The sequence below is a fragment of the Cervus elaphus genome, chromosome 1 (genome assembly GCF_910594005.1).
Source record: "Cervus elaphus chromosome 1, mCerEla1.1, whole genome shotgun sequence".
NCBI classification, from domain to species: Eukaryota; Metazoa; Chordata; class Mammalia; order Artiodactyla; family Cervidae; genus Cervus; species Cervus elaphus.
Window position 1 is genome coordinate 72,025,819 of NC_057815.1, and position 15,990 is coordinate 72,041,808.

The 15,990-nt window shown below is 42.0% G+C and overlaps 1 protein-coding gene across 1 annotated transcript; it reads right to left on the minus strand.

The window, feature by feature from the left end:
- Positions 1 to 694: 694 nt before the first annotated feature.
- Positions 695 to 14,030, minus strand: BDNF (brain derived neurotrophic factor). Its single transcript, XM_043908360.1, is given in 3 exon segments — positions 695 to 1,783; positions 13,808 to 13,964; positions 13,966 to 14,030. Coding segments are annotated over 3 exon segments (996 nt in total). The 3' UTR covers positions 695 to 1,009.
- Positions 14,031 to 15,990: the final 1,960 nt, after the last annotated feature.

Consider the following 15,990-nt stretch of genomic DNA (forward strand, 5'->3'; position numbering starts at 1 on the left):
GACAAAACGTGCCTACTCATTTGCAGCAGTGGTAAATTACTTCAGAGCGTGCAACTGGTTTTTCTCCCTTAAGAGAAAACAAAACAAGGAGGGGACCAGAGGGGGTGGGGGGGAAAGAATGTGCTCAGAGTAAATGAAGATCGTTCTGATCGAAGAAGCTTCCCCCCCACCCCCACCCACCAACCGAGGCCCAGAGGGTGAGCGGGCGCCTAAGTGGTGCGCCATGGGCAGTGGAGTGAGCACTTCATTTATTTGTCATAATTTTATTCACTTTCCAGTCATCTGATTGATACTGCCAACATCTCTGCAACAGACAAGTGAATCTTTTATCAACCAGAATATAGATGGAAGGAATTCTTTCCCCATCCCTACACCCTGTGGGAACTAAAAAACAAAACAAAACAAACAAAAAAAACACAAAACAAACAAAAATATACCCCTCCCATCCCCGATCCCCTAAGCCAGTAAAGCCATGACAACAGCACCTTGACATTGTTTTAATTCCAACGCTATCAGAAGTTAAAAGCAGTAAAACAGATAGAGTACTAACAAGAACGAAGATACTTACTGTCTAAAATGTAAACGGAATGTTTTGGTTCAAATTTTTGTTAGACTTTTTTTTTCTTTCTTTTTTTTTGTCTGTTTTCTGAAAGAGGACAGTTTGTTATCAATTCACAATTAAAGCAGCATGCAATTTATTAGTAGTATTTTTTAAACTTTTTTTTTTTTTTTTTTTTTTACGTTTTTCAATTCTTGGCAACGGCAACAAACCACAACATTGAGGAATGTAAAGCAGACTTTTTAAAGTTGTGCGCAAAAAATGACTGTTTCCCTTCTGGTCATGGAAATGTCCAATAAATAGATTGTAGAACCACTGTACTGTATAAACTTCATTTATACATGCAGTTCATAAAATTATTTTTTTTTCTTAACTGAATAATTTACCCTGTTATGTATATATACAAATAGATCATTTTTGTCTCCATATAATCTATACAACATAAAGCCACTATCTTCCCCTCTTAATGGTCAGTGTACACACACAAGAAGTGTCTATCCGTATGAACCGCCAGCCAATGCGCTTTTTGCTATCCATGGTGAGGGCCCGCACGTACGACTGCGTAGTTCGGCACTGGGAATTCCAGTGCCTCTTGTCTATGCCCCTGCAGCCCTCCTTGGTGTAACCCATGGGATTGCACTTGGTCTCGTAGAAGTACTGCTTCAGCTGGCCTTTCGAGACGGGGACCTTTTCAAGGACCGTGACCGTCCCGCCTGACATGTCCACGGCAGTCTTTTTATCCGCTGCGGTCACCCACTCGCTGATGCTGTCACACACGCTCAGCTCCCCACGGCGGGCGGGGTCCGAGTGGCGCCGGACCCTCATGGACATGTTCGCGGCATCCAGGTAATTTTTGTATTCCTCCAGCAGGAAGAGGAGAGGGGGCTCCAAAGGCACTTGACTGCTGAGCATCACCCGGGAGGTGTACATGTCCGCGTCTTTATTGTTTTCCTCGCTGGGCCGAACTTTCTGGTCCTCGTCCAACAGCTCTTCAATCACGTGTTCAAAAGTGTCAGCCAAGGACGAGGAGGACGTCAGGCCTCTTGAACCCACCTTGGGCCCATTCATGCTCTCCAGAGTCCCATGGGTCCGCACACCTGGGTAGGCCAAGCTGCCTTGTGCTCGGAGGTTGGCTTCTTTCATGGGGGCAGCCTTCATGCAACCGAAGTATGAAATAACCATAGTAAGGAAAAGGATGGTCATCACTCTTCTCACCTGGTGGAACTGTAGGGAGAGAGCAGAAACAGGACACAAGACGATTTAGGGCTTTCTTTTGCTGGGAGGCAAGGCAGCCATCTGATTGTAAGTCCAGGCCATTCTGCAGGGTCAAGGTTTCTGCTGTGTTGGTGATAAACTTGCAGCTGCACCGGGCATGGGTTAATGTCAGCGGTGTGTGCAGTGGGCTTTAATATAAACCAGACCTATGCAGCCCTGTCCCCAAGGTTGAGCTTGGAAACCCTAGGTTAGATGGCTCCCGTGCAAGTGAACAAAAAACTATGGCTTTGAGAGTGCTTCCTTCCTCCCGCTTGAGCAGCTTTGTAAGTTTAATTTTTAATGATCTCTGCTCAGGCTGTCACAAGAAACACAACATCAAAAATGTTACCAAGCAACAACTGCAGGGGTAATCGTAATTTTTTTCCCTCAACTCGGCAACATGGCTCTCAGGCAGGAATGTGTGATGGGACTAGTAGTGGCCTCTGGGGTCTGAGTGGGTCTTTCGAGCTATGGACCATCCAGGCCTGAATGAGAAATCGAGTCGGGGAGCTACAAGGAGTCTTCCCATTGACTCTCTTTCCTCCCGTGGAGATGATACATTGGAAGAAAGGAGGGACCTCCTTGGTGGTCTAGTAGTTAGGATTTGGCAGTTTCACTGCTGTGGCCTGGGTTTAGTCCCTGGTCGGGAAACCGAGATCCCCAAAGCTGTGTGGCATGGCCAAAAAAAAAAAAAAAAAAACACAAAACAGAGAAAGATCATTTCATCAAGCCATCCAGTTTTACTGATAAAGAACCAAAGGCCACGGAGGACTTGCCTCCCATCATGAAGAAAGTTTCTGTTAGGACTCAGGGCTCCCAAGTCAAGTTCCAGTGTCTTTCCACTGGTTTTCCTTACTACACTTTGGGTGGCCGTAATGAATGTAAGTTTTGCTTATTCCCAAACAGAAATCATTTTCGACATGTTGATTGTAATGACGTGTCTATGCCTGGGGCTGATATCATGAAAGCAACATGTCTGCTTAAGAGAGAGCTGAAGAAGGAAGCATCGAAAAGCTTGGAAGGCGGATTCCAATGCCTGCCATATGCGCATCCATGTGTTATCTCCACTAACTCCCCTGGCCCCTTGCCCCTCTGCTTTTCTGGCTCATGTGCAGACCCATCTAGGAGAGCGCAGCCTCTCTTTTTACTGGAATGTGGCCTGTGCGCACGTGTGGATACACGCAAGCCCTGAGCTGATCGTGCCTTTAAAAGGCCGAGTGGCATTGTATACATTTTGGTACAGGCAGCTGGTGATTCTTTCTGGGCTTTTGAAGTTTTCTGGGAAGTCCCTTAAGAGCACACCATAAAATTAATCTTTTCCTGTTTGCCAGAGGGTAGCTATACTCTAAATTTGATTCTCTCTCTACAAGCATGCTCTGGGAAGCCAATTAGAATGAGCGAACAAGTGAGAACATACCTACGGACACAAGGTTACCGTCAGATGGTGGAGGACATCAGAATCACTTACCTGAGGCATCACGTCCCTGAGTAGTAACGAGAAGCATCCTCCCCCCCCACCTGGACACTCTTAACTTACTCCTACTCCTCAGTTCTGGAGCAAGGACTTACAGAAAGACACTCATGTGCCATAGCTGTTATACTGTGTCAGTCAGTAGGAAAGGGGACTGCCTGTCTGCCCATGAAGTGTCATTTGCCAGGGAAGGTAACCTACCTCCAGTCAGTAGGTCATACTGCAGAAAGAGCTGAAACTCTGGGCATAAGGAACCAAGGTGTCTGTCCTCCACTTTTATTGAAATCACAGTTTCTACTACTATGAGACTTAATTATTGTCCCCAGACACCAACCAATTTCCTTGCAGATTCACTCTTGCTTTGTGCAGATAGCAAGCATGCTTGGAGCTACTTGGAGTGCACAGTCTCAGATTAGCACAGGCACAATGGTTTGAAAAAAAAAAAACACAGATATCCATCCTGCTAATATCTGAACTTTTGGAAAGGTTCTGGATTCTGCACCATCAAAGAACTGGATCCTCCAAGGAGATTTCTATTCCTGGCAGGCGGTATTTACACGCTGAATGAAAACCCTTTCTCCTAGAGTTCCCTGTCCAAATTAAAGCAATCCAAGGGGCACCTCAAATGCAGGTCACTGAAAAAAGACAAATTTAGAATATTTTACTCCTGCCCTCTATACCATACTGGCTGGGATTTGCTGTGATGAGCTACCTTTTTTTTTTTTTTAATTTATTTTGGCTGTGCCAGGTCCTAGCTGCAGCTTATGGGATCTAGTTTTCTGGCCAGGGATCGAACCTGGGTGCCTGAAATGAGAGTGTAGAGTCTTAACCACTGGACCACCAGAAAAGTCCCTGAGCTATCTTTTAATGCCATATTTCATGAAATCTAAGATACCATCCTTATAAAACACATCATTCTAGGTACCACTAGGATACCAAAAAATGCAGCCAGATAAACTATTGCTCTCAGTACCACTTAGAACGAAAAAGAGCTCTTTTAGACTTATTTGGACATATTTTATCATAGATAACTTTTGTGCATATGTAAAAAAAGAAAATTAAGCAAAACAACTTGGTTAAGGCAATGACAACTATGTTGCAACTGCTGCACAGCCCATGACAAATGACATTAACTGTAAGACATGACCCAATTCAGAGAGGTTTAAAAAAATGAATAAGAAAATGTGCATCTTAGAATTAACAAAATGGGTAGGTTTAGTAAGTGTTTACTAAGTGCCCACACTCGCTGCTTAAAATGGCCCAAGGTACTGAGATATCTTAAACTATACAGTTGGAAAATTATTTTATTATCACTATCATACTGAGCCTTTAAATGATCCTTTTTTCCATACTTAGCTTAAAGAAGCTGACACTGTAAAGTTACTGCTTTTCACTTGTCTCATTTGTCTTTTTATTAAAACTTTTTTGCTTATAAAAGTAGTTAGCACTTCATATATCACTTTCTCATCAGTTCCACAAGCAAATACTCCAGAGGAACAAATGGCATCTGAGTAAATATAATTTGGCTTTCACCCTCAGCCCAAACATGGGCCTTCCTTAGAGCAGAACATCTGCAGACATTCAGTAATTAACCTACCTGGTGATAAAGCCCAACCCCCACAGTCAGCCCCTTCCCATCCCGCCCCGCGCCCCCCTCCCCCCCCCCCGCCCCATTTCTATAAAGCTAACTGCCTGCTGGCTTATAAGGCCAATACTTCCTGTAGGAACAATGATCCTTTCTAACTCTTCTGTTTCTGACAATGGTTTCTTGATAGTTTGGACCACCCAGGCTGCAGGTTAGAAATCTTGGAATCAATCCTGATAATGTATTTCTTTCAGAGCCTTTAAATCCAGTCAATGAAGAAATCCTGCTCATTTTCTAAAATATGTCTCCTGTCCATCCTATTTTCTCTGTCCCACTGCCACTATCTCAGCACAGCCCTTACCATCTTATTTTGACTATAATCCTCTCATCCCCTTCAATGTACAGGACATCCTTTCTGCTCCACTTAACTCTGATGACCACTGTCTGACTAACCTCTCATCTTAGGCTCTTATGTGAAGACTTGCAGTGACTATTTATTCCACCAGATCAAATCCAGCCTTTTTTTACTTGGTATTCAACACCTTCCAAAGCCTGGCGTCATCCCACTTAGCTGACTTTCTCATGTTACTCAGAGCTCCATCACCTCTGCTCTGATCAAGCCAGTGTCCTTGGGAGGCCCACATACATCATTACCTGGAAGTGACTTGTTCCTTTCTTCTTCTGGCTAATTCTTTTTTCTCTATCTGACTAAATCTTGCTTATTCTTCATGACCCACTTCAAGCATCAGATCACACGTGCCACCTTCTCTAATTCCTCCAGCACACACTGACCTTCTTTGCCTCTAAGATTCCACAAGACGTCTCATTTAGTACTTCATTCCGTACTCATTTGTTAATTGTTAACAGTGTTTGTTAATTATGGCCACTCTTCAGTTGGATGATAAGCTCTCTGAATCATAAGTGATTCCCCCATAATGCTTAACACTGAATAATATAGTAGTACTCAGTCAAAACTTACTGACGGTTTTATTAAATCATGAGAAAACATAGTTCTGACATCATTTTCCTAGGAAGTCTTTCCACATGGCACGTATCAGTGAACTCACTGAAATTATTAGGTCAAGTACACGCTGTGCTAATCCCAAATTATAAGCTCTAAAGTATTTGATAGATGGTAATTATCAGCCATGGAGTTTCTCTAATAGGATAAAATTTTGAGTAATAATTTTAAAATACAAATAATACTACAACACACTAACTGCTCCAGCTACTTTCTGTGTAGCTGTTTCTAAGAGAAGACTTGAAAAGGGGGCAGTAATAATAATTATACAAAAATCAGAACTTTAAGCTTTTACTGTCCTTTCTTCTATTTACCTCTTTAATGAGTAATTCTATATACTGTATTAGGAAATCATAAAAGGTTAAGTAAGTGCTTCCATGACAGTTTTCTTCTCTGACAATTTCTTCAGATGAGGCTTTATTATGCAAGAGATAAAAGAGGCTACGCAAAATTACTAAGTAGTTAGTCTATATATCTATTTATACACAACAAAATTCACTGCTGCTAATTCTGTTCCAGGCCTTACAACAATCAACTCAATCACATCTACAAAGTGCTAGGCAAGTTGTTTTTAGCCCCATTCTTGAAAAATTAAACATAGTGCACAGGGCTAAAAAGAAAATTAACAAAATAGAAATGAGGTTTGCTTTTAAGCCTGACTCACAAGTTTTAAACATTCAACCAGATGAATATCCATGACAGCATGCTGCAGCAATAACTTATATTTGTCTAAAAGACTACAGAACATCCACAACCAGCATTTGACTGTTACAAGGAGACAGAACAGGTGTTATTATCCACATTATGCAGAGGAGACAGTTACTGTTCAGAGAGGTTAAGGACCTATCAGACATCATAAAGCTATTAATAAAAGGCTACTTGTCTCATTGTCTACATTTTTACCATCAGGATATATGTTCTAAATATTTTTTTTTTAATTTAAAATATTTAACTGCAGGGAGGAGAGGCAGTGCTCTGAAAAGTGGTCAAAGAAGCAGCTTATAAAGTGTGGACACAGTTTTCTCTGGTTGTATATATCTTGGAGTCCAACTTTCTAAAGGCAGAATCATTAAGATGATATTTTGACCTTCAAGCCCTTCAATTTTAAGGCTTGATTAGTTCAGCAGATGGAATTTCAGACAATTCAGTCCTCCTCTAGAAGAAAGCTTTGCAAAAATTTACGCATGCTGGAGCCAAGTTTTCATGCCAGAGCTAAGAAGGGGAACCAAACAACAATATGGATAATCCGGGCATACAGGGAGAACACTACAAAGTTTTATTTGTTCCCCAACCCCTCTGAGTTTTGTCCATGAGCATGTAGCCAAAGAAAACACAGTTTAAAGATATACTTGCTCATGTTAGTTCTATAAGCAACAAGAATAATGGTAATGTTGGCAAAATTATCGATTAATATTTAATTTCTAACATACATGATGCAAATCAATTAAGAGCCACTTTAACAAAATCCTGCAAGTCAATATCAATAATCTTTCATTTGTATCCAGTTTCATTCCATGCATAGATTAGGCTTACTGTTGTTGTTCATTCATCAGACATGGATCTGTTTTCAAGCTTTATAGTCTAGGATCGAAGTAGGACGTATATGTAAAGTAACTAAGATATAAACGTAGAAATGACCCAGGAAATTACAGGCACAATTCTATAAAGACAAAAAGGTTACTTCTAGCTAGAAAATGAAGAATACTTTGTGAACAAGATATCAAAGGACAGAAAGGATTTAAATGTATCCAGAAAAGACCCCACTGGATGGACAGCAGCTGGGTTAGAGGCATGGAGTACATTTCTTACCTGCCTCCTGAGAAACCTGCATGCAGGACAAGAAGCAACAGTTACAAGTACACATAGAACAACAGTCTGGTTCAAAATCAGGAAAGGAGTAGTCAAGGCTGTATATTGTCACCCTGCTTATTTAACTTATATGCAGAGTACATCATATGAAATGCTGGGCTGGATGACTCACAAGCTGGAATCAAGATTGCAGGGAGAAATATCAACAACCTCAGATATGGAGATGATACCACTCTCATGGCAGAAAGTGAAGAGGAATGAAACAGCTTCTTGATGAAGGTGCAAGAGGAGTGAAAAACCTGGCTTAAAATCCAGCATTCAAAAAACTAAGATCACAGCATCTGGTTCCATCACTTCATGGCACAAAGATGGGAACACAGTGGAAACAGTTTTCTTGGGCTCCAAAATCGCTGCGGGTGGTGACTGCAGCCACAAAATTAAAAGATGCTTGCTCCTTGGAAGAAAAGCTGTGACAAACCTAGACAGTGTATCGAAAAGCAGAGACATCACTTTGCTGACAAAGGTCTATATGGTCAAAGCTATGGTTTTTCCAGTAGTCATGTATGGATGTGAGAATTGGACCATAAAGAAGTCTGAGTGCCAAAGAATTAATGTTTTCAAACTGGTGCTGGAGAAAACTCTTGTAAGTACCTTTGACTGCAAGGAGATCAAACAGTCAATCCTAAAGGAAATCAACCCTGAATATTCATTGGAAGGACTGGTGCTGAAGCTCCAATACTTTGGCCACCTGATGCAAAGAGGTGACTCATTTGAAAAGACCCTGATGCTGGGAAAAATTGAGGGCCAGAGGAGAAGGGGGCAGGCAACAGAGGATGAGACGGTTGGTTGGCATCACTGACTCAGTGGATATGAGTTTGAACAAACTCAGGGAAATAGTGAAGGACAGGGAAGCCTGGTGTGCTGCAGTTCATGGGGCTGCAAAGAGTTGGACACAACTTAGCAACTGAACAACAACATTTCTGGAGAGAAGAGTTCTAGAATAGTGAGGAATAAGAGTGAATGACTGACAGGTTTTGAAAGACTCTTAGGGTGATGCTAAAGAGTTTGGAACCTACCAAACAAGCATGGAAGAATCAACCAGAGTTTCTGAGTGGGAGGAATGCTTTGAGATTCAGTTTATCACCATGTGTAGGAGAACCTGAAAGAAATGATACACTGGAAGAGACAAGTTAATTGATTGATCTTATTTTTAGTGGCTATTGAGCTTTGAAAATAAATATTAAGGAGTACCTGTGGAGTAGGGGTTAAGAGCCTGGACATATCTTTCAACTTATTCTATGTATGTATTTTTAGGCTTAAGTTGCCAAAAGCAAAGGGGTTAGAGACAAGTATGTAGAGCTAGGTGGAAGCCACAAGCCATGTCTGTCTTGGCCAAAAGAACAGAGCAGAGGGAGATGGAGGGAAGGTGAGAATATAAACTCTCTTTCCAATTATGATTACACTGAACTTGGGTTCTACTGCTCAGCACTTTTAATTCAAAGATATCTAAACGCTTTGCAAATATTAAGTAATTAAGACTCATAGGACCCTAGAGGTGCAGGTAACTATAATTATCCCCATTTCATCTAAGAGGAAAGAGAACCAGAGTTTTTAATCAACTCATCCACTCGCTGTGGGTCCCCTGATAGAACAAGGTCAGAATCTCAGATTCCAAGGGAAAACCAGGCTTTCACCTAAAGGGACTAGATTCTTCCATCCCACTGCATTATTTTTGTATCATCTGCCCATTAGGTACATGTTGCTTAGCCAAGAAGACTTAAAGACAGAAACACCTCACATTTCTTAACTAAAATAATGGGTCGTTGGAATCCACAAATAAAATAGAGAAGGAAAAGCTCAGATGCTCACCTACTTACTTGAATGACCAATCAATTGAAACGAATAAATATTTCAGTAAATGATATCTGATAATGTATATGTTCCAAAGCTGTGAAGAAAGTTCCTTTAATAGTGTAGTCTTTTAACCAAAACGTAGTTTATGTCCAAGAGCACCTGATTATACTTCCTATAAAACACAGTCCTTCACACTACTCTCTGATCCCTGAGGATGCCCATGGTGATGAGTGACACCTGGAGACATTACTTAGCCTCACCAGGAGTGCCAGAGAAACTGTTGGTTCTTAGTTCAAACCCAGAGTGACACATACATGTGAGTACCATGGAAAGAAAGTGTATTTCCCTGAAGCATAAATTTAATACATAGATGTACATACTCCTTTGATAGAAAGCCATATAACTCTGGTCCTCTAGTCACTCTTTCTATTGCCCACCCTATTTCTGAAAAATGATTTTTTTCTACTGGTTGGAGACCTACCATATCCAGGAGTCAAACTAGATCATATTCTCCATCAGGCTAAGGATTAGGCATTTTCTATTAACACAATTTGTACAGTACCTGGCACAAACTACGTCCTCACATATGCTAAATGACTCCGTCCCCTTTGTGCTGGCAATATTTGCGTGGTTTTTAGGGAGACACAATTCAAGTAGGGAGGTGCAGTTAAAGTGAGGAGCGGTCCCTGGTGGCTCAGCAGGTGAAGAATCCACCTGCAATGCAGAAGATGGAGGAGGCTCAGATTCTATCCCTGGGTCAGGAAGACACTCTGGAGGAGGTCATGGCAACCCACTCCAGTATTCTTGCCTGGAAAATCCCATGAACAGAGGAGCCTGGTGGGCTGCAGTCCAAAGGGTCACAAAGAGCTGGACAGGAGTGAAGTGACTGAGCCCAATTAAAGTAAGAGCAGTGAGACTTAGAGTGAGTGACAATGATGGAGTGAATTTTGGAGTAGGAGACAGAAAATGCCTGGCAGATGAACCAAGTCTGGGCAGAGAACGTCCCACCTGGCAGTCTAGCCCCAGGCACAGCGGTCACCATGTGAAGGCCTCCAAGTGCTTCCATCATTACTGCCCTGGGAAACCTACCGTTCTCCTAGGACCAAGGGAGCATCCCTGAAAGGCAGAGCTCCCAGAGCCTGCAGTCTTGCCCAGGCTCTGACCCCTCATCCTGCCCCAACAGGGCACGTCTCTAGCCTCTAATAAAGAAGTCTCAGGCACATGCAAGTCACGTGCATATCAAGTAAGGAGATTGTTTAAAAAATGCTTTTTAAAAAAAACTACCAATTATTAGATTATAAGAACCAAATGGCCATTAACATTCAATTAAAAAACTCCTCTTTAATTATTAATAGGATTTTGTTTTCCTTAGAATTTCTGGTGGAATTTTTCATAATGAACTAAAATAAAGTTCATATTTAATAATGTTCTGACTATTAAGTGGCCAAAAGCAAGGAATTCTTTATCAAATTTCCACACAGGGTAGACAGGAATGTTGATTATGAAGCACTGTCTCCCTGGTGCTGTGAAGTTTTAGTAACCCACTGTGTAAGGAAGGGCCTGAAAAAATGACCAAGTGTCGATAAGTGTTGATCTCTACAAATCCTGTGAAATCATAGGGAAAATTATCCTACAAAGGGAAATGACTGTGGAAATAGGAAATAAGGAGATACAAATGTCATTATAACATAGACATTTAAGTTATATTTAATCACACAGGCTTTGAATTTACAGAAAAAATTTAATTATAAAATTTATTTCATGCAACCTAAAGTCTCAAACTTCAGATAATTTTTTTAGTGCTACATTTATAAGCTAAGTGTATTAATGCAATTCCAGTCTGTTACAACAGAAGGAAAAACCTGTGGAGCCAGAAATAAGTTTTAGGAAATGTAGGTATGGGATTAGTTTCCATGGGCTGAAATTAAATGAAGTCTTGCTTCCCAAAGTGGAATCCATGGGCTTACAGCATTAGCAAAACCTGGGAGCTAATAAGAAAAGCAGACTCTCAGCTTCCCCTCCTCCATCCCATCCACACATCCACTCAATCAGAATCTGCATTTCAACAAGGCTCATACACTTCAAGGTGATTCATATACTTACTAAAAGTCGAGAAGCACTGGACTAATTGATAAGACACAGAAATGACAGGGTTAACATCAACTTAAGTATCCTTGGTTCAGCTTGTTTTATTTGGACATTTATTAGGTGGGAAAGTAGTTTTGCTTTTGTAATGTTAAGTAAAATCTGGGTTCCCTTTATGTCAACTGGCTTTTCCACTATTGTGTTTATACCATTAAGTGCCGGATACCTATAAATGTGATAGGCTGAATGAAAATTTATAGAGTACTACTGACCTAAATCTGGACGTCCACTCAATCACTAATTTTTATCTCAATGCTACAAGGCATGGGCAAGCAAAATTGGCTTCCCTAATCATTGCAACCCTAACACCACTGACTCAATCAGAATGACACTGGAAATGATATGACTAGTTAGAGCAGCTAGTAGATTTCCAGGCACATACTTTCAGCCAGATGTCTCTGATCCTTCTGAGTTCTTTCTGTCTTGAAATAATGGAACAGAGGCAGAAAGAACAGACTCACCCACTCAATGGATATTTCTTACTTCTAGGCCTGTCCTAAAACAAACAGATCCAGCTCTCTCCCACCAAGTACTATGAAATTAAAACAAAAACTCACAAAAGAAAACTACAACATGGAATTCCCTGGCAATCCAGTGGTTAGGATTCCTCACTTTCACTGCTGAGGCTCAGCCTCAGGGTTCAATCCCTGGTCGGGGAACTTCAGATCCTGCAAGCCAAGTGGTGAGGCCAAAACACACGAACAAAACAGAAGCAGCAGCAGCAGCAGCCAATAGTCAAACTCGAAAGTATAAAGCATCAAAATCCCCTCCACAGCCCAAGTCGGTCTTTATTTCAATAAGGTACCTGGCAGCAACCCAATTCCTCAATCGAGTTCCAACATCTAGGATCATTTGTTTCAAGACTGAAGCACCAAAAATGATTTAAAGAAAAAAAAGAAAAGATTTCTAAAAAAAAGTGAAAAAAATCTGAGTTCAGTGACATTATCAGGAAGTTGAATGGGGTAGTTTCATAAAGAGAACTGGAGACTGGTCCACTGTTCAGGCTTTTTTTTTTTTTTTTTTTTTTACAAAGGACTGAAAAGATGGCTAATTTCCAAAGCCCAAGAAGTCACCAAGTTCACCGGTACAAATGCAAATGACTCACACGGAGAACCCTGATATCGTGGCGATTGGGTGGGGCTGTGATGCCACAGAACCCTGTTTACCAGGCAGATCCACCTTGAGCCCCACAGAGTTGACAGAGATGTCAGCATGGTCAAGGGACTGCCTCCCCAGACAAGGCACACCTCCTGACGGGGGGCTGTCGTGAAAGCACAGAACTCGGATCTTCTCTCAGGTTTCTGGATCCAGGAAGGAGCAGGCTCTATCTAAAAAAAATGCAAGGGTAATACCACTGCATTCTCCGTCCCTAAGGGGAGAACATGCAGTAACTCAAACCAGAGGATAAAGAAAATCTCCCTTTAAGGAGTTTGCCACAATGTGGAGACTGGGAACATGCCAGAACAATTACAATTGGAAAAAAGAAAGAAAAGCAGAGAAGAAAGTTAAGACCCGTCTGTCCTATTTCAGTCTCTTTCTTCAGAAGCGGCAATGTCACATCGACAGGCTGCTCTCAGGGTGCTGTTGGACCGACACTCCGGAGTTCCTGCCAGGAGATGCTGTGGGGACTCTGACAGCTGTGAGCCAACACCCACTCGACACCGTGGCCACACGAACACGCTCTGAATGGACCCCAGCGCTGCGGTACAGGCATGGCCTTCTCCCTGTTTCCACAGATGGTGCTCCCGAACATTTCCACAGCCAGTGTATGCCTGTGGTTAATTAGTTATCTGAGCAGTTTCCATACAGAAAAGATACCTGCACATAATTAGACCCATCTTAGGTCCAAACTGGAAGGCCTCAATGTCATTAATTGAGAAGGGGTGGAAAGAGAATGGGATGGATGAAGAGACCTCTCTCTAGATTAGACCCCATCCTCGGAAATACACAAAAATTTAATTTTTAACAAAGCAAGAGAGGTGAAAACAGGTAAGGGAAGAATGTGGACGGATAAGTTGCCTCTAGAATCAAAAGAATAACATTCCTTTAGAAGCTACTACCAAGAAATCCTAGGGGAAAGATAAAGTGAGCAAGAGAAGCAAAGCTCACCTTTATGAGACCATTTTCAGGAATCGGTTTGTTAGATTCCACTGAAGCACCAATACACACACCACAGCCCTTCTTCTGGGATGCACAGTCATAGCACACAGAAGCGTGTGGATCGAGGCCAAAACAGGTGTGGACACGCCACCCTTTCTGTAGCAACAGTGTTCTGCGCATTCACGAGGATTAACCTTTTCCACACATGGTGAAAACGGGTGGCTCCACACATCGAGTTGTCCTTCGGGTTATTTTGCATCCAACTCTATAATTTCTTTTAATTGCTTACTGTAAAGCACAGGAAAGTGCTCATTATTTGTAGCTTAATGCAGGAGCAAGAATAATTGCATCCCCCCGCCCACTGCCCTTACCCCAACCCCTAACTCTTCCCATGTCACCGTCCATCTGAAGAGCACAGGAAGCCGGTTTCTGGGCCCTAAACATAAAGAACCAGGCGGGCCCTACTTCCAGAAACTGGCTGTGCTCCAGAGCTACTATAAGATACAAGGAAAATATTAACATCTCAGATGACAAAAGATCCATATGGCTGGTCAGGAAATAGCTACATCATAGACTGTACCTATAGGAAACGTTCAATTCTGTGGTTTCATGAGTATGAGGACTAGAACATCTGCTTGCCTCCAACCCTTTTCACTCAACATTGACTCCTGCATAAGACATGCAAACTCTAACACTAATATATTTAATCTAGGCAAGGGAAAGAAGGCTCTGTTTCCACAGAGTACCGTAAAGACATACAGTATTGATAGTGGTGTATATAGTGGGGATTTGGGGAAGATGCTCTGGGACATTACATTAAATAAGTAATGTCAAACTTCTCTTGGAATTAGAAAGTGATTTAAAATAATAGCTAACATTTATTGGTTCTGGAGGTAAATAATCTAATTATGAATAGTAAGTTTACAGCTGAGAACACTGAGACTTGGAGAGATTTATAAATCATATTGCCTAACACCATATGCCCGGCATGTGGTGGAAATGGAATGTGAACCTGGCTGGCTTGCATGCTTTTATTCATATGGGGTCAGATGTGGATGTGGTGTCTTATATTTTGAGGGAGGTCCACTGCACCAGTTTCTTATTTATTTAAGCAAAGCCCCATGTGATCATTCCTGATAAGTAGTTTGTTTACAAGCTAATTCCACAGAGGTTGAATATAATCCTAAGGTTTCCTCTTCACTACCCTCTTCCTAATATTGAATTATCCCTCAAGGTACCAACCATACATGCATATTTAACAGGGCAGAGTGTCAAAACTCTGCAAGAATCTGTTGGACCTGGCCGGACATTTTCCCCTGCGATCTCTTTGGGCATTGGAAAAGAACCACACGCTTTTCAGATAGGAGCCACAATTACCAAGTACAAGCCTGTCAACTCCACGTGAGTAAGAATGACTTCAATCAAGAAGCACCCAAGTGCCTTTAAAAAATACTTGTGACATAAAAATCTTTCTTTTTAGTATCTCAACCTAATCCCTTCCAAGTGTGGAGACCTGGCAAACTAGGCTACCCCGCTTCTGATCCATGCATTTTTCCTGTTACTCAAGAATAGGGCTGTGGGCAGACTTCCCTGGTGGTCCAGTGGTTTAGAACCTGTCTTTAAATGCAGGGGACACGGGTTTGATCCCTGGTCCAGGAACTAAGATGCCATATGCCACGGGGAACTAAGCCCATGCTCCGCAACCAGAGAGCCTGAGCACCACAATAAAGATCCAGTGAAGCCAAAAATTTAAACAAAAAAAGAGTAGAGCTGAGGGTCTGAGATGGGAGTGAAAATAAGGCTAGAGAGTATCAAATTTATCCTCAGGGAGCAGTTCAGACAAGTTAGGGTCACAAAGACAGGAGACCAGATGGTCCAGTGTAGACAGGACAGCGGACTCTCAGACTCTGCAAATAGGAACCATCGTGTCAAAAAGCCAAAGGAACAAGGATAATGGAATGCAGGTCTCACGCATCTTCTCTGCCACCCAACTGGTACCCTGAGGCCCTGCATGTGAATGACTAAGCAAAACGGACCCCGTGGCTCCACAGAGTTGATGCAGAACATATACCTGGGATGATGTCCTGAATGTGTGTGGCGGGTCAGATGATGATGGGATAAAACAACACCTTGCTTCTGGCAACAGTCAGCCTGCAGAAGAGAGCAGGCTTCTAGAGAAGCAGCTGTAAGGA